This window comes from Perca fluviatilis, chromosome 19 (assembly GCF_010015445.1).
Source record: "Perca fluviatilis chromosome 19, GENO_Pfluv_1.0, whole genome shotgun sequence".
In the NCBI taxonomy this organism is placed as follows: domain Eukaryota; kingdom Metazoa; phylum Chordata; class Actinopteri; order Perciformes; family Percidae; genus Perca; species Perca fluviatilis.
In genome coordinates, this window is record NC_053130.1 from 18,532,446 (window position 1) to 18,555,476 (window position 23,031).

At 41.6% G+C, this 23,031-nt stretch overlaps 1 protein-coding gene across 5 annotated transcripts; it reads right to left on the reverse strand.

Annotated features, from left to right (window-relative positions):
• Positions 1-201: 201 nt before the first annotated feature.
• On the reverse strand, positions 202-21,262 carry ldb1a (LIM domain binding 1a). Of its 5 annotated transcripts, none has more exons than XM_039784839.1 (12): positions 21,036-21,256; positions 17,927-18,027; positions 8,747-8,849; positions 8,022-8,066; positions 6,997-7,072; positions 6,042-6,144; positions 5,485-5,657; positions 5,257-5,379; positions 5,085-5,162; positions 4,833-4,956; positions 4,504-4,652; positions 202-2,613 (listed from the first exon to the last, which is right to left on the reverse strand). In XM_039784839.1, the coding sequence occupies exons 2-12, from the start codon at positions 17,952-17,954 to the stop codon at positions 2,560-2,562; spliced, it is 1,056 nt and encodes a 351-aa protein (XP_039640773.1). In that variant the 5' UTR covers positions 17,955-18,027; positions 21,036-21,256; the 3' UTR covers positions 202-2,559. The 5 variants fall into 5 exon arrangements, with proteins under 5 accessions (XP_039640773.1, XP_039640774.1, XP_039640769.1 ...); XM_039784840.1 differs by having other exon boundaries at positions 4,510-4,652; positions 21,036-21,254; XM_039784835.1 differs by lacking the exon at positions 202-2,613 and adding an exon at positions 2,620-3,495 and having other exon boundaries at positions 21,036-21,262.
• Positions 21,263-23,031: the final 1,769 nt, after the last annotated feature.

Below are 23,031 nucleotides of genomic sequence, written 5' to 3' on the forward strand. Positions count from 1 at the left end.
TGATTTTATGAACTTACTGAGGTCAGATTTACCAAAGCATATCTAATAGTTTATTACTGAAAAACATTTTAGTAATCGGTTTTACTTTTCCCCATTTTTTCTCTAATGGTTTTGTGTGCTTATCCAGTTAGGATTAGTGCATGATTTAAAAAGAATTTCACATCACAGCAACAAAGATTTCATCACCACAGATTAGGCTAATAAAAGTTTTTCAGTGAAAATTCAATTTATTGATGCCATACATGAATTATCAATGACAGAAAACTGGCAAAAAATATATAGATATAAAAGCACCCGTATGGTGAGGTGCTACAGGAGCCAGCTATGGGTGAATGGCCATTTCAGCTCCGTCTCACATATCACAAACCCTTATTCCCTAAATTATGTCAACTTGGGAAACACAGGGTGATGAAAAGTTCCCCTTAGATTCAATTCTGTGTCAGCCTGCTTAGTAGATACACCACAAAAGTAGACTAGTGGTGCTAAAGACTCTGTATGGTTTTACAGACGGCATATCCCGCAGATATAATAATGGAGAATTTCTGACAGGCTGCTCAGTCTGTCCTGGTGCTCTGGGAGACCCCTACTGGGCGAGTCTGCACATTACTTTAAAATAGCTATCAGCTGCTGGGTGATGCTGAAGCCCACTAGTTAGGCAACACTTTACATCATGTACATAAACAGAAAACCCTGACACAGCAGCTAAAAGGTCAAGCCTAGTGAGTCTTTTTCCCCCCCTACGACAAGATTTAATGTCAATGGTCAGCAGCATATTACCATTAATGAAATATCCATTTTCCAGGTACAGATTTGAAATGTATCTGAAAAAACATCACATAAATTTCAAGACAAAAACCACAAAAATCATTGAAGGTTTAGGTAAATTTGATCAAAATGCACTGAAGGTTGCTCCATTGTGGAACATTCCCAGCATCAGAGGATGACTCGCCATAAAATAGAGCAACTTTACAAAAATAAAAAAGGATGACTTCGAGGTTAATATTTTTTCTAAATGTGATTATTTATTGGTTTTTAGTGCATCTGATAGGTTTTCAGATAGACCAGGTACCTCCAACAGCAGAAAATGGCGATCTCTTATATGATAACATACTTGACCATAGTGATAAACTGGCCAGAACGACCTGGGAGTGCCATGTCAAAAAACACAAGTAATGGAATGACCTGTATTAGCATTAACTGACTCAGAAGCCCCACAAACTCCTCCATATATCATCATGAGTATAATACAGGTGGGTTGGACCTAAACAGAAATGTCAGTACATATAAAAATAAATACAGTTTGCTAAAATGAGGGCAAAATTCTTTTATCAGTGATTGTACTGTTAAAAATATCACATTTAAAAAGACTTAAGAGGGCTTTTCATCTCTTTACATTAGATTAAGTTTCTCATAATTCTAGGGAGGGATACGTTGAATAACTTTTACAGAAATGACTACCTAAAAATATACAAGCACAGACACAAACATGAGTAAAGCCAACAAAATGATTCGTCATAAAACATAAAACAGCACAGTGTAATCAATATCTAAAGAATCTTTACATGTAGCTCCTTGGTCTGCAGCTTTCTTAATCTTGATTAAAAACATTTCTGGGAAACTTAAGTTAATACAAAAGTCTTTTTTTTTTCTTATTTTACAATCCTGTCAAAACTTGTTTTTAAAATATTTTTGAGTAGCAAATTTGAGAAGTTTTCTGTTATTATGTTCTCTGAAGAGAGGACCCCCAGATAGAGATTCAAGACAAAGCAAACAGTTCTGCAATAACAAGTCAACAGATCCAAACCAGGCGCTGGATGTTAGTGGGGAAAATGTTTCCAGTGTGCTGCTTTGGACTCACATCAAACAAGATGGGAGTACAGTATTAAAACACTAGCCTTGTTCTCCCTTCTAGCACTGAAGCCAATGGACCTGATGACAGTGTGATGGCTGACACAGATAGGTGACATTATATTAAGCACAGACTTACATGGAAGTTATTACCATCACAATAAGAATGATCTAACAGCAATACGTATACATTAATATACTGCAGGTTTCAGATGTTTTACAATTCTTACATTAGCAATAATAGAAAAAAAAAATACACTGTCAATTCATAAGAAAAATAGATTGGGAGTTAATAGTGGAAAACAGTGCAAAGAATAGTCTGGGGTGTTTTTGTTTGCTTGCTTGTCTGTTTAGTTTTTAGAAATTGTTTACAAAAATAAAAACAATTCAAAACAGGTCTAAAACATAGAAAATGAAAACACACTTCTGTAGCATCTGGTGCTCTGGTCCAGACATGCTGCGTACCACCTCTCTCCAGTACCTCAATTTTTTATGCTGTAGGAGAGTGAGTGAGTATTTGAATGTGAGGATGTGTATATATGTAAGTGTGTGTGTGTGTGTGTGTGTGTGTGTGTGTGTGTGTGTGTGTGTGTGTGTGTGTGTGTGTGTGTGTGTACTGGTCTGGATGTGTGTGTGTGTGTGTGTGTGTGTGTGTGTGTGTACTGGTCTGGATGTGTGTGTGTGTGTGTTTAAGATTTAGCGTAGTGGTTCTCAACTCCGGTCCTCAAGCTCCGGCACTGTACAGGTTTTTGTTCCAACCAGGTCCTACAAAAACAAATAATTGAGTTTTTAAAAACCGAACGTTGAATTTTGATACTAAGAGTGCACACAGTTTTCTGCAGCCTGCAAAAAAATAAGTTAAATAAAAGCTAAGCATTTCTTCCCTGTGACATGAGCACAACAGAAACAACGGGGTGCGTCGTCAAGGAAAACGCACGCCTGAGAGACCCGAGGTTGGAACAAGAACCCACTGACATGGTCGCCATGGCGAGCACTCTGACAACAGGACAGGCCAACTTTGGCTCAAACACTGTGGTGAGCAATGATGGGGGGTAAAGACACATGCACACACGCCGCCACCCTCACCACACCTCTAAGAGGACTGACTGGAGCCGAGCAGACAAGGGCCAAGGCTGAGCACCACTGATCATGTGCAACAATGTGACGGAGCGAGAGGGATTCTGCTGACCCTGTCCTTTAAAAAGAGCTTTATCAGTCCATCAGCTATTGTTGCTATTGTCCCTTTCCCTAACCACTCTCCTTTCGTCTCGAAAAGAACATGACGGAACAAAACAAACAAAAATCAATTGAACTCAAGTGCCCGAGGCCACCCTCCCTGACTCCTTTCACTAGTGTCTTGGCTCAGGTGGATCCCAGTAGGATTTAAGCATTGGAAAAGGGGCTGGCTGGGACCTCAGCACTCTACTGAGATGACTGGGAGTTGTCATTCTTGCTCTCCTGACTGGAGGGAGCCTTGTTGTTCCAGGGCGACTGTGCCCCCAGCGCAGGCGAGCTGTTGAAACTGTCCTCATCCTCCAGGCCATTCGCCCCATCGAACTGCGTGTTCTCCAGCCGCGTGATCAGACGCTCGTCCTCGTCACCAAACTCCCCTCCCATCAGAGTGGGCTCTCCCACCATCATCACGTCCTAAAGGGGACAGCAAGGGCCGGTACATATTATCCCCATAATACAGGGGGGTGCGCGGAATGACTGGCTGCACGGACGAGTTGTAACTGTTGTTTCCTGCCTATGGTCTCTAACTTGGTTCAATTCCAGCGTTACAAATTCATTTTTTCTAATGAAATGCATTATAATTGATACTTCAAGATAAGTTTTACGGACCAAGGGAGTATTAAAAACCTGAGGTATTCGTGTCCTCTCATTCTTAACCCAATCACAACAGGACAATGTGGTGTCTGGGCATCTACCCTCACAGTTCAGTAGTCCATGTGGCCCTGACTGCCTGCCGCTGTTCCAAGAACCAGGGTCAAGGGGCCCTCCCTACTGGCCAGCAGTGGGCATCCCTGATCCTTGAGTGCTGCATCAGGGGAGGGGGGGGGGGGTTCATTCCACCTCGGGTCTCGTTCGCTCAATCAAGCAACCAAATAAGCAAAGACAGCAGTGCTGTGTGAATCATGTGCTCTGATAGACTTAGTGTTGATACAGTGGATTTAGAGAGAAAACCTAATTGTCACACTGGAAATCAGAGCAAGGTAACCCTACCCCATGGCCCCAAATATTTTGAACATTACATAGTAATGGAGGTCACTAGTACCTCATCTAAATAAACCCATAAACCTGTGGCCCCAGAAGACCAGGGACTGCCCATCACTGGTTCACATCAGGGGGTCTACTAAGTAAATCTACTCATCCTCAAAATAATTAATGAGAGCAAGCCATATCCCCCCTATCACACCTGAATTCAAACCCCACCTCCAGAAGTCACCCTATGCTATCGTTATCCTGCTGCTACACCTCCTCCTTAAAACACACCAACAACCCCAGCTACCAACCCCTACACCCACAAAAAAAAAAAAAAACTTTCTAACCTGCTTGCCTTTCTCTCCAACCCATCCACCCTCTGTCTTATCCTCCAATACCTTGCTCAGCTGAACTTGGAGGTGCAGATAGAGGTCAAGTAGATGCAATGCTTACAGGTACCTGGCTGGAGAGTGAAAAGCTGTTGGCTGGACTCTTCTTTTTGCTGTTGCTGTTGTTATTGCTGCCACCACCAGAGCTCACGGTGCTTCCACCGGACACCTTCCTTTTCCGCCGCTTGTTTGGCGCTTGTCTGGCTGGCTCAGCTGCAAGTAGACAAAGGGAAGAGGTGTTTCATAATAACATATTTAAGTCTCTGTACAGCTGTTATTAGGCCTGTTGCAGATTAACGACTTTAAGGCAATCGCAACTGGATTAGTTTGTGGGTACTTCACAGCTTAATAAATGGAAGGGCAACACTGCCGTAACTGCGGTGTGTGCGTTACCTGGAGGTGCTACCATTCTTTGCCACTTTTGGAAGAGGCACGTCTTTAGGCAGTCTCTGGGGCTCAAGCTATAGGTCTTATGCCTTGACATCAACTCTTGCATGGGCTCCAATATCACACATAGCTTTAGGGAAAATAAAAAGAGGAACCAAACAGACATGACAGTATTAACATGTTGTTGCAAGTGTAGTTTAGCTTAATTCAATGATTGATCAAAAGAAGAATAAGATCAACATAAGGAGATTTGCTTACACGGAGGTAGTTGAGCGTGGAGTTGGATAGCCCACATCTGGTGATATTTTTAGCCAGCTGATCGAGCATTTGGGGATCCTGCATGATTGGGTTGAAAAGATGAGATGCTTAAGTGCATGTACAGTATGTGAATTTGAGTGTGAGTGTGTGGTTGTTTGAGTCTGGAACGCACATGCATAGCCAAAATGCTCCTTGGTAGGACCTCTCGGTGTTGTCTGATGCTGAAGTGCCACGTCTTGATCCTCATCATGTCATCAAACATGAACTCTAGATACAGGCGGCCCTCCACACACACCTTATCCACAGGAGAGAAATAGAATATGTTAGAAGTTACCGCACCAGGAACAGAAAGATAAGAGAAGGCTGTACATTGTTCAATCCAGTGTGACATTAACAGTACCTGTGTGAACATGGGTTTGCCGTTCTGGGTCACCATGGTGCACTGGTCACAGTCGAGAGACACAAAGTTACTGTGGAAGGACTCCTTTGGGTGTTTCAACACATAGAACAACTCCGTGGCGCCCCCCTCAAAAATACTTCGAAAGTATCGCGGAATCAACGTCCTGCCGATTGCTGCACACAAAAATGATAACTTTGTCAAAACCTTGTCAATCAAATGAATACACGTAGAGAGGGTGTGTGGTTATAGTAGTACAAAATCTGACACGGACACGAAAATAATCAAATTAAAAATAGAGCAGAAAGGATATACATAATGCTACTAACTGAGATATGCCAATCTTTATCTTGATGAATGATGATCAAATTTCTCAGATAAATTTAAAAGATATGAAACATCAAGACAAAAAAAAAAAAAACATGGACATTTAAAGATGACATGTAAATTGTATACCGTACATTACTAAAATAAAAATAGTTTCACTGTCTTAACATTTACAATTAGAACCTGAAAATACAAATAAACATTAGCATTTCCTTTTTTCTTTTTATTCTTACTGTATCGTTTTGGTCCATCTTCCAGACAGAACGTGATGGTGAGCATGGCGTCATCCTCAAAGAACTCTGTGGTGAAGGCATCCCACCAGAGATTGTCACAATCCTGAAAGCAGAGGAAGAACCATTACTCTCAATTCTTATTCCTTAGACTCTGCAAGCATGACTAGGCACGTTGCCATATCATCTCAAATCAAAATAAAACATAGCATTCAAGTCCAATACAGGACGAGGAAATAAATGCTATTATATTCTCCAGTTAAAAAAGTGTTTACTATAAAGAGATGAGGAAGTTGCATGGGAATGAATAATAAAACAATGAACACTTAAAAAGAAGAAATTCATGTTTCCTCAAATTTACCACTTGTACAATCCCTAAACTCTTCTTCCGTATAATCTGTATTGATTATATATTATGTAAAACACTGGATGTTTGAAAATCACGTGAGATCAGATATGCATGCTTCATCATAGTCATGGAAGGGCTCTAAAAGATGAGCAGATGAATACATATTTTGTTGGTGTAGCGAAGAAGCAAAAACTGTTAAATTCCTAAATAAGGCATGCTGCGATTCAGACATTGGGCGTTTTGCTGGACTTAAGTGTAGTTTAAATCCTGTATATGTAAAAGTGTGCAGACTGACAGCCACATAAAAAGCATTGCTCGTAACAGCTACTCAGTTGTGCTCTCAGGCATATAAACAGTTGGCACTCCAATTACGTTTTAGCCAGGTTGATCAGATAATCCTATTAAGAGCCTGAATGTAAATTAAGTCAGTGCATTCTCAGGCTTAATTTCCCAAAAAATCCCTAGCATGGTTAGATACACAGACAGCAGTTGGGAGGAAAAATCTGAAAACACAGCAACAGTAAGTAGTTTACAGAGCTGCAGAATGTAACTGTTTTTGTGCCGCATGTTGAGTTCTTATTACTGTATGAATGATGAAGTGACTCTCACCTCTGTCCAATTCTGTAGCCTTTTGTTCAGCTCATATATCCGGTAATCTGTCTGGTTCCCGTACGGTGTGGGTCTCCTAAAACAGAAAACAAGGGGATTCAACACTGTAGTTCAAGCAGCTTTAGTGGCTTTTCCACACCCATAGTGCAAACAAATGACATAAGGTACGAGCAAGTTAAGTACAGGCAAATTGAATGCCTATGTGCTTCTAAATGTATGAAGTAGAGGGTATAAAGGCTATATAAAATTAGTTCTGAGCTGGGACAAACCACAACCGTTTGTTCACTATGCAAGCATCAGTCAGTGTGTTTACATGCACAGCAGTAACCGGGGTGAATAACCGGGTTATGCCAGTTCTCCTTGTTGACATGAGCGGGAAGAGTGGCAGAGTAACTCTACCTCTGGTACAGTAGGTGGCGATCTGCCTACGCGGACTGTTTTTTTTCTTCCGGTTGACCTATGTCACTGACAACTTGTTCAGCTAGTTATATCAGTAACGTTAGCCTGTGTCAGGTGGAATTAGCAAGCTAACTTTGTTAGCTAACTAACATTAGCCAGCGGCCGCAGCTTAGGCGCTTGATCCTTCTACTTTTTTGCCGAGACACAACGTTGACAGCCCCAAGATAGACAATCTGTCTAGCCATCTCCCGATATCCACTGCTGCCTCAGCGGTGAGTAAAACATTTGGGCCGTAGGCTCCATGCTGCCGATGGCCCGCTAATTTGGGCATCGCTCACCGACTCACAGCACGGACGGATTATTTCCGGTTCAAAAACCACTCCAGCTGAGTGGGGAGGGGCAGTTGAAGCATGTGCAGACGCTTAAACCAATCATAGGTGTATAAGACAAGGTGTATACATGGAGGAATACCCCGGTTACTGAAGGAGTTCTCTACCTTTGTTAACTGGGTTATTAGAACTCCGGTTATTTAACCAGAGTAAGGTGTTTACGTGGCGTTTGAGAAATCGGGGTATTGCCTTAACCCAAATATAATAGTTTTTTTAAACTGCATGTACTGTACTCACCCCATTCCAGGCTCCATGTATGATGGGGGGTACATGGGTGTAGGCCTAGGAAGAACAAAAAATATAAACATCAGCAATAATTTTTTAATAAACATACCGGTAAGTAACATTAAGAATGAGTGTTTTAGTACTATATGTATCATATGACATGACCTCTGAACTTTGATCTCAGGGTTAGGTTTCAAGGCTATCAGAGCGTACATAATAATCCACATTACAATACAGAACAGGGATGTATAGAAAAGCACTTGCAACAAAAAAGTATACATGTAATATACTTTAAAAAGTAATGAGAGCCACACTGCGTTAGTGTAACATCCAACTTTGTCTGCCACTTTTCATTCGGGTGAATGTAGCTTCTTTATTTTTGCTTTATTACCACATTTAAAACCAAATCGGCTTCGGTGTGGTCAACTCGCTCGATTTTATTCCGATATCACTATTAAAGATGGGGTGATCAAACATTCCAATTTGAAAAATATGCTAACACATAAGTCGTAAAATATTAGACGTAGATTACAATTTATAAAAAACCATCAGCATCTAAAAATATATGTTGTATTCTTCAGTAAAACATATTTGTCAAGACAACAATGATCAAAACTAACAGCTTGCAAGAAGTAAAAAAGGAGACATTGAAATAATGTTAAAAAGGCGCCTTAGTTTTAGACATATTTTCCTTTTGACAGAAACTCTCGTGTCGTGACAATATAACCCAGACCTACCCAACATCTCTGTCCAGCATAGCGCCTGGATGGAAGGGGGGAAAGCTGCCGCCGTTGGGGGGCTCCTTAGGAGAGTACAGCTTGAATGACTTTGACGAACAGCCTGCACACAAACACACAGCAGAGGAGGAGAAAAAAGGGCAGAGATTTAGAGGAGATTTAGATTACTTTAGATTTAGCTCATTTAAATCACAGCATCATCTAAGTAATCCAATGCTGGATGATTTTGTTGAGATTTACTCAAATAAAAAACACACGCTGCCAAAACAATTTCCTGCTGCTTTCATTATCTAATGCATCTTCAATCTTGTAAATTGACAAGAAAAAAAAATTATCACAAGGAGGGGAAAAAAAAGCCATATTTATTAGCCTGCAGAAATGTGAGAAAACAATGAGTGAAATGGGGGGGGGGGGAATACAAGCAGATGAGATGGTCCGGCATGTTCTTTGTGTTCTTGTACCATCCATACAATTATAGAGAACCCTCTTTTCTGCATACAGCCTCATATGATCCTAACCATGCCTCTGCTGTGTGTCCCTCTAGTTGCCTCTTCTACCCATCCCCCCCCTCCCTTTTGCTACCCCAGCTGTTGTTAACCCTCGTCTGTCCATATAAGGGATTCATGCTCAAACAATCAGGGCTCTGAGAAAACATCTATTCTGTATCTCTACTCAAGAAGGAGACCTACTGGACTACTACTGCTGCTTGTAATTAGGTCTGACCAAACAATGTGTATACCAGTGGAAGTTGAGAAAAATAACCCCTGGAAATCCCAGACTGGCCAGTCACAACCACACTACAGCTTCACTACTTTCTAGGACATAAGGAGAAAAATGTGATACAAACAAGTAATGTTGAGATCATAAAGAGTCTTAACTGTTCCTGTATTTGCCCCCTGATAATATTGTTAATGCTGGCCCTGCTTGTAAATCCAATATTCCCAACAGGCAACTGAAGGCTGTTTAATTTGTGACTATGTCACAATTGATGCACAACACTCAAACTATCAGCTAGGTATATAAATGATGATTGTACCAAATCAAAACCAGCAGAGGGACAAAGAATCAACGTGGGCTACTCTGATAGAGGATCGATAGCTGTATCTTTTAATCGTTTCACATCACTTTTGGTGAACTAAATGGATACCCCACAGTCAGACTACTCTACAAATGGTGATGGTTTAAGTCAAGACAAATAGAAACGGAGGGGAAAGGCATGAGTTGGGGTTAAGTATGCCTGTGTGAACTGTGCTCTGTCTGTCTTCCTTCACAGCCCAGTCTCCGCTCCTTGAACATCTACAACTCCTCCTTCATCTCTCTCATCCTTTACTCCCTTGATTCAGTATACCAGAAAGAGTCACGGCAGGTCATCTTCTCCTCCCCATTACTATATGGGTGAACCTGTTCAGGAATAGCAAACAATGGTTCTCTATGAATTACCGCTGACCTATAGAACCCCCCCCTCCCCCCACCAGTCCCAGACAGCATTCAACCACTTATGAAGTCTTTGTTGAATCTGATGCACATTGTGCCAAAACACAAATTCCAATGCAACAAATTAGTCGTATTTTCTCCGATATATAACGCCTCCACATTCAGAAACATACATTCTGCACAAATGCTGACAGAGTTTATTCTCACCTTATATAAACACCAACACGCACCCGAAACAGGTCCTGTCGACAGAGTTAAACCTATCTACAGCCTCTACGGATTATAGGACCCAATCTAACAGAAGCATGTATAATGACAATTTCACGAGCCAGACATAACGTCTTGCCAGTCAGCATAATTTAATATAAGAAGATGAGAGACCATTATGCATAATCACTCTAACAAAGATTAGCTTTAAAGAGTGAGAATTTAGTGCAGTTCAATCCGCCCAAACTGTTCATTGCAAACAATAGAGCTGCATCCAGAGGCTGGCCCTAAGCCAATAACACATCCAAAGCAATGTGCTTAGAATGCAAACATACTTGCACGGTTTGCTGGTGTAAATATATTGCTCTCGGTCTGTGGAAATGCAGTCGACATTAACAAAAGACGAAGGCCGGTAACGTTATCACTTTAACACACGCGACCAGACGTACACTGAAAGGCAGGCCGCATTCATTAACAGTTTGCAGAGGAAGGATGCCATTGCTAAGCTATTAACCTAGCTAGTTGCTAAACTAACGTTACCGCTATCACCGCCACACATTTAGCTATAATTCCCCGTGCTTGATTACAAGCAGTTTCAGCGGTTTATTGGGAACCAGTGTTGCTGCCAAAGTAGTGAGGCTGTAAGTTTGAGTTACCTGCAGAGAAACGTCCACCGATACGCGGTGTTGCTCAACACCTTTGCTCGGTGTTTCTAGCCAGCTAGCCTCGCTGCTAGGCGGAGCGGCTGGATGGTGAAAACTCCAGCTCCCGGTCGTTGATAATGTAACCTTAGTCCTACAATCACAAACAAGACGAATAGCGACTGAAAGTACAACACTCCAGTTAGTTGCCCTGGTTCCTGTCAATTAGCAATCCCCGACTAAATGTTTTAAATGTCATTTGTTTGGGGGATGGTGCTATCTTATCTACTACTACTACAGGACCCTTTGTTCCTGCCAGCCGAGACACGAAAAAAACAAAGGCCCCGCCTCCTCCAGGCTCCCCCGCCCATCCCATAACACAGGCCCGGGACAAAACACAGGCCTGCCTCCCTGACAGCCATGCATGCAGGGACACTAATTTGTCTTGTCCAGGACTCATACGTAGCTACATCATTGGTCCCCACACCAGAGTGGTACAAGGTTGGTCCACTTGAGAGGTACAGTTATTACGAATGGAATAAAGAATCTTATTCCACAGTCTGGCAGCATCATATATTATGTATGAGCTCAGCTTGCTCCAGCTCTTCATTGAAGCTGTATGATGTTTACACTGTCAATTGGCTTTATGTTTGTATCACTTCACCATTCTATCAAATGGAAGTTTTCTTGAAATGTGCATAATTGTATACACATGTCCACATAATTCACTCAGGACCTATTATGGAAACTTTGGGGACTAGAATGTAGAAGTTTTGAACAATATTTGGCTGGAAGTTTGTAATGTGTGACCAACTGGCAGATCAGAGATTAAGTTTACAGTGTTTCTTGTTGCAAGTCTTAGACAGATATGATGCCCTCAGATTCATGATAAACCACACCATAAACATATGAAAAAGATACTATCAACATACTATAACAAGGACTATAACCAAATATGTAAAATATAGCTTTTAAAATTGGAAGCTGTACAGTTGTGTACAGGATGTGCAAAAATATTAACATTATATCAACACATTTAATGAGGAATAATATAATGCTTACATTTCAAATATAAACAATAGATACCAGTGCAATGGAAACTGTATTCATTCATATTTTTTCGCAGGGTTATATCCTGTGAAACCTTCAGTATTTGAGAATGTTTTTCCAACCTGGTGCTTTTATAAAACCTTTGTATGGTGGGGGCATTGAAACCTCATTCAGTCATAATATCGTAATAAAGTCATGAGGAATAAAGTGAAAAGGAATTTTTTTACTAGGGCTGCTGGAACACTGTGAACCAGCACTGGTCATCCAGTACTTTACAGTCCGTCCTGACTGTAACAATCCCAAATTGAAAAAACAAATGATAGTGATTCAGACGTTTTGTTTAGCAAATCTACGACAAAGACTAGTTACTTAAGAAGGCTGTTTCAAGCCAACTTTGTAAAGGCTTATGAAAAATGATTGACTTGACGGATGACTCAAATCCTTTAGACCACAGTCCTGAGCCCCAGATTATGTAAGGGTATAATCTGCAGCCTCACTTTTAATCAATAACCACTTTAATGTTTACAAGCAATATATTTGAAGCCTGGAAAACCTTTTGTGGTCTCAGAGTGCATTTAAAGCTCAATTTGTTGAGGCTTTCACTTGAGCTGCCAGTCAATTTGTAGAATTATATAAACCAGGAGAGCAGATGAGAGAAGCGAAGCAAGCATTTCATTGAGAAAGTAAACACATCTGACCCACACCAGTCAGATACTGCATAAACACCACATCAAGCAGATACACAGCATCATTTGTAGGTTGTGTTCAGTGTCCAGACTGGAGGGGGGTGCCACAAAAATATCTGGTGTGAACTGTGGGCTACATCCTTGGTTACATTTTGGAAAAAGATGCACCTCGAAACCTCTTTCTCTAGAGAAGTGACTGTGTAGTTATACCAGAAAATCAATTATTAAACAGCTGCAGGGGGAATAAAAGAAAGACTAAAGTCTTTTGTTGTAACATAAGACTAGATCCAGGATCTCTTGTTGAAAACAATGATTCCCCAGCCTGCTTTCTGTTCAGTGTTGATGGACTGGCACAAGAAGAGATGTGACAGAACAGCATCTCCCTCTGCTGGCAAATGCTGCAAACATCCTCATGTTTCACAATAGAAAAGAGTAGAATACAGTAAAATGATCTTTTTACAGGAGTTTATACTGTACACTAACATTTAAAAAAAAATAAAAACTAGAAAATCTCTCATTTATATCATTTAGTTATGATACATGATTATAACAATAACTTTTGCATGCACAATACTGCTTATATTTTAAGACTTAGGCATCTAAAGGAAGTCTGCATTATCTTCATTATCATTACAGAAAACAAATAAAGATGGGCCAAATGGAAATGAGGATCATACGACACAAAATATGGGATATTGCATACAGTACATACATTACTATTGGAGTGTTTCAGTCCTGACAATTGGATCCTATTTCATCTGTACTCAGTAAGAGCCACATTTAGTACACACATACACACAGAGTACCTGGCAAGTAGGACTGGCAGGCAGTGATCACATTAAATGGCAGTCATATACACAAGAAGTAAGTCCTATTTTAGTCCCTGGAAAACTAGTCTTGTACTACACACGATCTCTTGTATTTATAGATCCCTAGCTCCTAAGACCACATTGCATGTGCTATTTTATGCAGAGGTGGACTGCATAGCAGCATTCACACTGAAATGCCTTACATGCACTTTCATGGCACATAATAATGTGATCTATAATACAGAAAAATATCAAATAGATTGGTCCATTACTCAGACGTCCTTACAGTTAGACCTTTTTTTTCTTTTCTTTTTTCAGTTGAGTAGAACTGAGGTGAGCTGTAAACAAGTCTAAACTGACTCCACACAGGCCATACACCATACACGTGGAAACATGCTTTGAATGCATTTTTCGAAATCTTCCAACGTATTGTGTCTTGTGACAGAGAGTGAAGCAGTAGTAGGGAAATCTGAAGAGAGCCGGGTGAACTGCACATTCAGACTCCTGTTGCTGCTTTTTTCTAGACACCACAGTGAAAGCACAAACCTGTCAGGGAAACTAATGTGACACCTGACTGGTAGTGATAGCAACAAAGGCAGCAGACAGAACTAACACAGACTGCACCCAAAGGACACAACTGTGGCTTGACAGGAGGAAGTCAAACAGCATGTGTTGAAGATAAAGAAGGATAATAAAAGAAAGCTAGTATGTGAATGTCTGTGTGAAGGGTGGTGTTGTAGACAATGCAACAGAGGTCACTGATCTGAATTTAGGCAGAATTAGTCTGTTGTTGACAGACAGGATCTGGTGCAGCTTGGTCATTTTTACGGCTTCTGTTGTTGTGCCAACATCCAAGGAATGAAATGATGTGGCCTGAAATAAATATCACACCCAAACATACTACTATAATGTGTTATTAAAAAAATGAAAATCCACCATAAAATATAACTTACACTTCTTATAATACTGCACAACTCAGTTTTAATGTTGGTTCTTAAACTGACCAATAGAAAAACAGGCAGCACAAAATTATTTAAAGAGCACCTGAATTTACTGGAATGTGGGCACTTTATCTAATTCACAACATTAGGCCCAGAATACTTTAATTTAATGTCCCATTACAAATTCTATAAGCCTGATGAGTCAGTCGCTTATTCCAAGTAAATGGACCAACTCTACCAAGTCCTCCAATTTCTGACATCAGTTTAGAAAAACATTTGTTAGGCTTTACTGTCCAAAGAACAAAAAACATTCGTATGTACAGCAGAAATCCCTTAATAGCTAAAATATCAATATTCGCCTTGATTTACATACACTTTATCACATCTAGTCTGTTCAATTCATCTTTGACACCAACCAGATCAAGCAGGCTGTTTACTTCAATATACATTCATAAAGTCTTGCAAAAAATAAACTTATCTAGTAGATGGTTTGTATGCTAAATTTACACGACAGTCATACTTTCAAATACACAGGTGGCACAGAGATTCAGCACAAAGCTTTCAAATAACTGCGGCTTTTTTTACACCTTTTGTTTTCAGCATAGCTTTGTTTCAATCGGAGCACTGTTACCATCACCTTCTACCTCAGTACCAAACCTGCTTTCATGTTTTAAAGACTCTGCGGCTTGCACATCTTTGATAGAAAATCATTTTTCCCTTCCCACACATTCTCCCTATCCTCCCCCTCCTCCCGGCTGTGGCACATGCCAGCTTTCCTCTGCCATCCTGTCGGCCTGCAGCAGATGTGACATCACTATAGCACGTCTCCAATCTGCACCCCCCCCCCAACCCCCCATCTCTCTGACTCCCAGCATCTCTGTCTCCCACGCATTCCTTCTTTCTCTCTGCCTCTGCACACACAGCCATTTTGATGTAGCAAACAAGATCTGAGAGACTCACTAGGGTAGAGAGAGGAGGGGACGAGGAGAAGAGAAGAAGTGAAGAAAGGGAAAAAAAGAGGCATAGGCTTTCAGCGCAGTGAGATAAAGCTGAGGCAGTCTTGTTGTTGTGTAACGGTAATCAAAAAAGCCCTTGCTGTTTGGCTGCCATCTTGGCTCTGCTTTAAGTCACTTTTCTCCAATCAGGAGCCATGTGACTTTCTGCATGAGGTAACACCACTGTTACTGCAAAAAGGCAGTGAAGAAGGGATGAGGGAGTGACAGAGAGGGAGAGAGGGAGGGGGGGGGGAGAGTGAGATGAGGAAGGCAAAAATGGGAGGGGGGGGTGGTTAGAGTGAGATGGGTGAGAGATGGAGAGAGTGGTGAGCAAAGGGGAGCGCATGCTTGAGTGCATGTGAGAATGGGGGGAGAGAGGGGGGTATCTTCAGCTCACAGGCAATCTATTTTTACCATTTAGTCTGAACAAAAGATGTGATTGGCTCCACTGTGTTAGGACGGATCTCCTTCATGCCGGGAACAAAGCCTTAAAAAGGCTGATTCACAGCAAAGTCACAACAACAGCAGGATGTCACAGGGTTGTCAATGAACTAGACAGACAGGAGGAGTCTGTTTAGTATTATGGCTCACATTCTGTCACATGCAAATACGCTCAGTTCAGATCCCTTTATTCTATAATGCTTTAACCCAATAACAAAATAAAGACAAATGGGACCCGATGAAAATAGAAAGTGGTGTAGAATAAGAGAGGATTTGTTTTTTCAATGCAGATTCACACACAAAGGATGGGGAGGATCTTCCATCCACCATTGTACAAGAATGTAAACAAACCAGCATTCAAATATAATGATTTACAGCGCACGCACAGCGAGGAAGAGAGAAATTGTTGATCAATGTTGCCCTGTGGTTATCTGACAGATCCACCAGCCTAAACTTGTTTGAGCAGGCTCCTTGTGAAGATGTATGTGTGTGTGCGAGTGTACGTGCATGCTGTACGTGTGCACACATTTCCTGCATGTGTAAACCTGTGAGTGTTTGAATGTTGGCGCACACAACATGCACATGGCAGATCTCTCTGGTTCGGCCTCTTTCTCCTTGCATACATAAAAAAACATGTGGATGTCATTAAAAGTTTCTGCTCCAGAGTTAAGTCTATCATCAGAGAGAGCAAAGGAGGCAGATATTCTGGAAAACTACAGGAGAGAGCGAGTAAGTAGAGAAAAGATCTGAGGAAGAACATCAAGCAGAGGCCTCTCTAATATTATTCCATCTGATAGGCAACTACCAATGTATCAGAGCAGCCCCATTAAAATGATACTGACACCCTAATTCAATCTCCCCTCTCTGAGATCCCCCTGAGCAGATGTTACGATTCAATTTTCTATCTGTTACTTGCTCCCTTGTGCTGCACAGACTCCGTCCCCTGGCACTGTGAGGCTTTTACTGTGCACAAGGCAACCGTCTCTGTAGCCCGCCTGCTCTCACTGTGGTACCGTTAAATAGAAATTGCTCCAAAGTCATACAGAATCAAACACTATGGGAGAGAACAGATTGTAAGATCTTCTTGATAAAAGTTGCTACATTTTGCTTGCCAAAGACTGACGTGTGAAGACAAACTAGGACAGTACTAGATTTCCTTCCTCTTGCTCTGACACAGTAGCACAAGAGCAGAGTGTGGATACTGAGTACCAATAAGACACCATAATATATTATGTAACCTTAATTTAAAGCTCAAGAATGTTGGTTTCAGGAAAAGCCAAGCCAAGCGTAACAACTGCATTAAAAAACTAAAATATGCAGGAATGCAAAGTCACAATCACGAAGAGCTGCCTAATATCCAAACAGCAGCTTAACTCCAAGCAAATTTAACTCTTTGTTAAAACTTCTTAAGTACCATCATCAAGAAAGACCGGCTTTAAACCATTTTGCAGTGAGCAAAGTACTTTTGACACATTCAATTTTGCCCCATGGGACAAATATGAAAAACAGTTCCTGTGACAATAATCAGTGGTTTCCAACAACTCGATACATATAAGAGCACAAATAATGACCTATAGTGGCTAGATAAAGTGGAGAAAAGGAGTGAAAAGAGCCAGCAAGTAAAGTATTATTGATATCTCAGTGTCTCTGTACGTGGCAAAACTCAAAGAGCCATTGATCTGCTGCACAGCAAGCTAGCGTGACTGAGAGGGTCTGCTGAACAACTCAATCCTAAAGCGTGGTAGCCTCAGTCTATAACCTTGTTTTAGGACATGTGTTGAGAGTGTAGCATGGCTTCACCAACACACACGCACATGCACATGCACACACACACACAGACACACACACACACAGCTTGACACTGGCCCTAGGCGGCTTTGCAGCACTTTTACATAAGTCATCTTTCTGACAGCACCACTGAGCACAGAGACGGAGGAGGAAAACGGGAGAAAGAAGGAGAAAGAGTAGGCACTCACCGGGACAAGCACAACCTCCAACAGACATCTTCTCACATGTTGGGCTCTGCTCTGAACGAAACAGCTGCACTCAGTCCACACGCTGCTCGCATGGGCTAACTCTGAGGAAAAACAACACAGACAGAGGGCTGGAGAGATTAGAGGGAGTGGTACAAAGCAGGGCATGTACACAACACAACTACACTCCTCTCTCTCTGTCAGAGGCAGGAAGTTGGCAGTTGTGCTCTAGCTGCATCATTAATAGGCATATTGCAACACAAGTGGGAGGGAAAATGAGAGAGTAGTGAAATAGAAAGAAAGAGCCTTTACATAATGTGGGACTGGAGTAAGTAATATGAAATGGAGCGAGGGACTGTGTGTTTGTGCATTTGTTTGTGAAAGGGAACATGCAAGAGGGAGGCAATTAGAGCAAAGGAGAGGAAAGAGAAAAAAAATGCAGAAGGTGTGTGTGTGTGTGTGTGTGTGTGTGTGTGTGTGTGTGTGTGTGTGTGTGTGTGTGTGTGTGTGTGGCAGTGATGTATCGTCCATTTTTGCCCGGTGCTGCTGTGGGAGATAAACATACTCAGTAGGAGCCCAGAGGCAAAGGGTCATTACTGCCAAACAAACACATATAGCACACACAAACACTCACTCACACACCCTGCCTTCTGTATGACAGATTTCCATATCTCTTTCTGTCTCCCTCTCTTGCTTCTTCCTGTCTGTTTTTCTGTTGCCCAGAGAAGACTGGTGTTAATCACTACAGACAGTATCGATTAAAAATGCAAAGCCCACATGGAGCGCAGGGACACTGGAGACCCATGGGAGGCAGTAAGAGCGCGCATTACGGATGTGCACACGCTCACACCCAACAGGAGGTGCAGGTAAACGGTCTGACTTGACTGCAGACTGTTTGCCCAGCAGCTGCCTCTTTTCTGCTCTTTTCTCGCTTTTTAATCTTACTTCGCTCTGTCTATTTAATCTCCTCACCCTGTTGATATTACTTCGACCTTTCTGCAGCTTGATGTGATTTTGTTTCATTTCCTTTCCCTCCTCCACATCTCTGGTTTCCCTTCCCGTTCATCCCATAACTTCTCTTGACTCAAGCGTGCCTGTTCTCAGAGCCAATAATCTCATAATCTCACACTCCACTACACAAACACACGCACACATAACTGACTCCCATGAGCTGGATGTCTTTGTTGCTTGTGCACCTGATCTTGTCAGGTGGATAACAGACTGAGCCATATCATGGAGTCATTGTGACTGAAGTAATACAAGAAAAAATAGAAAATGTTTAAAGAAATACAGCTTCAGTCTGACTGACTGCAAAGAAATACACCAGGACTGGTGACACAGACTACACTATAAAGTGATTACCAAAAAAAGGCTAATATACCCCCAGGGGGTACTTCTGCGGTTGCCATGCAGTACTTGTAAGGACTGTAGAGCTCTACTTATTTGACAAAATAGAAATTATGATTTCTTAAAAAATATTGAGTCAGCTGTAACACTTGAATATTACATGATGCAATTGAGAGTGCATGAAACTACGTAGTTAGCAAGCAAGAAAGCAGATAAGTCTGAACAGTTGGCTAAAAAGTAATGGATAGTTAAAATAGTTGCTTAAAAGTGATGGATGACCCATGAACGGTTGAAATAAATGGTTAAATGTGATGGAAAAATCTAAAGTAATGCATAAACAGTTCAACTAGTTAGGTAATATTACAGTTGAAATACTTAATTGAATGTAATTGATAAATGGTTGAAATGGATAAAAGTAATAGATAAACTGAGTAAAATTATGTCCAGTTTCTGGTGAGGTCATACAAATGCAAACTTGACAATTGTTATATAAAACGTTTTTGTATTAATATTCACTTTTATATAATAATGGTTTTAAATACCATTCAGTTTAAAATTATGACTGTGGGGGTACATCAAACCACTTGTCTAGTATAGGCCTATCTATGTATCCTCTGCACTAAAGAAGCCCCCTCAAAGTGAGCTGAAGCCTAGTTTAACAAACCTCAGATTTCTGTTGTCTGTCACTCCCAACCAATATACTAACAAAAGACAAACAACTTTCTCCACTGAAACGAAAGCTGAGCAGGTGCATTCCCCACACACCAGCACACTGGCAGAGGCATCACAGTTAAATGTCATACATGGTGTCAGACATTGTTTTCAGGACCAAGACACAATGAATAACCCTGCGGGCCTTCTCTTCTTTTCCCCTTACTTGTCTTCTCCCCTTCTTTTCATTTCCACGTCACACATACAAACACTTTGTTTCTCTTTCAACAAGGTCTGCCTCTCTCTGAGCCCTGTCATGTCTTGCTTCTATTCAGTCACCATTTGGTCCTTTGTGCGCCTTGTAGGTCGCGATCTGCTGGGTTTGACATTTACAGCAGATTCTGCTACTGTAAAATGGTGAACTCTGAACAAAGGCAGATATGAGAGATAGAGAGTCATCCCAACACTGCAAAAGAGAGAAAATGAAGAGATAAGAGTGAGAGAGCCAAAAAGGAGGAGGGGTGCGTGAATGTGATTTGGGAAATGGCTTCTGTTTTCAGGAGCGATTAGGCTTTGAAGCTGAGCACTTCACCACTGACTGCACTGTCGGGCTTGCTCTCTCTCTCTCTCTCCTCTCTTCTCTTCCTCTTGCAGATACAGAGATTCCCGCTATGTCAACACATCAACACATCGCTCAAAAAGCTGCTCTGAGAATAATGAACTTCCCCCTCTGTTCTCTCACTGTGGAAACATGCAGCAGCTCCATAACATTATGTGACAGACAGCAAAGTGCCTGCACACAGACACACTGACTGCCTTGCTCACTGAGGTATACATCTGCTCGCACACTAATACACTCTAAGCATGTTGTCCTCTGACAGCAGACAAACACTTGCTCACATGCACTGACAACCTTGTTTTTTTTTTCAAAATTCCCAACAAAATGTTTAAAAAGCTCCAGGTAGTATACTTGTTATCTCAGGTGAGTTCATGCCATTAATGCTTACCTCTCAGTCTTTTGTCTTGCAGCAGTTCTGCCCCCCCCCCCCTTTCTTTTCTGCACACTCTTTCTCAGAAACAAACACTCTTAAACATCCCCCTTTTCAACGCTTACCTTTGTCTTTCTCTTTCTTCTGTGCCCACCCTCACTCGAAAAAGTCTGCCTGGGTCAGCCACGCAGAGGTAACCAAGCTGCGCCAGCAGAGAGAGAGAAGGAGACTGTGATGAGCAGATGTAGATAGGACACACAAATGGAGGTGGGATCTAGCAGTGTGCAAATTGGATGATGAGAAGGAAGGAAGGAGGGAAGGAAGGAAGGAAAGTAGAGGAGGATGAGGGGGGGAAAGGGGGGGGGGAGCTCTCAGCTGCACTGGTATGAATATGACGCAGAGGCAGCAGCCAGAGCCACTTCTCTCCTCTCCAGCCCCATCCCTCCATATCCACCGAGAGAGGGGGAGAGAGGGCACTGTATCCATGGCAACGGCAGAGCAGCGGTAGGTAGCGGTTAAGGAGTGTGTTGGGGCACAGTGGTGTTCCTCTCTTTCTCTGTCTCTCTCACACACAGACATGCTCATAAGTCTTTCAGCTCCCAAGCTGTAGAGGAAATATGAGCAGCAGTGGATTCATCAGGACGTGACTGGTAATGAGAAGCAGAATGGTTGGACCAGTTGTGTCTCAGACACGTGGGGAACAGGCACCGAGCAAGCACAAGTTAAATCTACTGTAACAGCAGCAAACTGTATCACGCATCAAGTCATAGAATACTTTTGTGTTAAACCCTAAACATGCAGATTACTCTCACTACATGAAGTAGGCCTACACAGCAGGGATGGTGTGAAATACTGCAAACACAAGGATTTGAGACAGAATAAAGACAGCAATTTAAAAGTAGGAGAAAACTAAAACCAAAAAAACTCCAACTGTCTCCGTGTAAAGCCAAAGAAGAGATCTTCAAACAAAACGATAACAAATACAAGAATGTCTTCTTGTGGCATTCAAGTAAAATCGCACAATTATAGGAACAAATATTTAAAACTTTCTTCTACTTTTCGTCTACTTGTTCTTCCTTGAAAACACTGCTACAGCCATTAGGCACATGCTTCGGTCGAGAGCCATGTAAATGTTTCCCTCTCCATACATCCACACTCATCAGGAGCAAGTTGGGGTTCAGTGTCTTTGCTTGAGGATTTTCAACAGGACAGGAAGAGCCAGGGATTGAACTACAAATCCTTCAATTGTAAGCAAACCCAACTTCTAAACTAACATTATATATATAATTTATATAAATGTTATATTAAATGTTATATGCTGTGACACATAACTAAAAGGGTCTTGTTCTTCAAACGAAATGCAGCAAGGGACAGTGAGGATCATAATTGTTGCCTGAGGGATTCTTGGATCGATTGGACAACTACAGTGCAGTGGGTCTGTAACCTGGTGTGTCTGTTGTTTGGAAACAGAATAAATGAACAGAATAAATGACATATGTTAAACAGATACACAGACAAAGTGGTATACCCCAACGGAAGACCACAGTTAGTGTGTGTGTGTGTAGCTGGTCTCACCTCTAATTCATTTCTGCCTGTGGGACACAGGGAATTGCTGATGGCTTTCCTGTGCCATACAGTACTAAACCCTAATGAGGAACACATCCTCCCCACTTTTGTATATGACCCAATTTAATCCCCACCTGTTTCACAGCCCGTCTTCCTGTTCACTCATCATACCTTTTCTTTATGTATTACACCCAGTAATAAGAGGACATTCACCACCTCCCCAGCTCTGAGGGGAAACTATTTTTCTTCTCAGTGATGCTCTTTTCGTTAGTCCTCACTGAGCGATATATGTTTTCATAGCGGTAGACTTATATAGGGGATGATTGTAACCTGTGGCTCTGTCTTTTTTGATGGATGTGAATGGTGTTTTTGATCTTTCTCCAGCCGTCCACTGATGCCTGGAAAACAGAGAACGTCATATTAATTTTCAGGGCAAAATGTGCACCAAGAATTGAAAAGTCTGCATCTTTTAAAATAAAAATGGCTTTATATGTAGAATATTAAAAAAAGAGAGCCTATATAACATTTGCTAAACAGTGCCCACTGGGGCTACAA

Coding starts and splice junctions, on each gene's coding strand:
- ldb1a (XM_039784835.1), bottom strand. CDS start 17,954: ATGTCTGTTGGAGGTTGTGCTTGTCCCG. Junction 4,653..4,832: donor AAGAATGGTAGCACCTCCAG/GTAACGCACACA, acceptor GTCTACTTGCAG/CTGAGCCAGCCAGACAAGCG. Junction 3,496..4,503: donor CACTCTCCAGCCAGGTACCT/GTAAGCATTGCA, acceptor TGTCCCCTTTAG/GACGTGATGATGGTGGGAGA.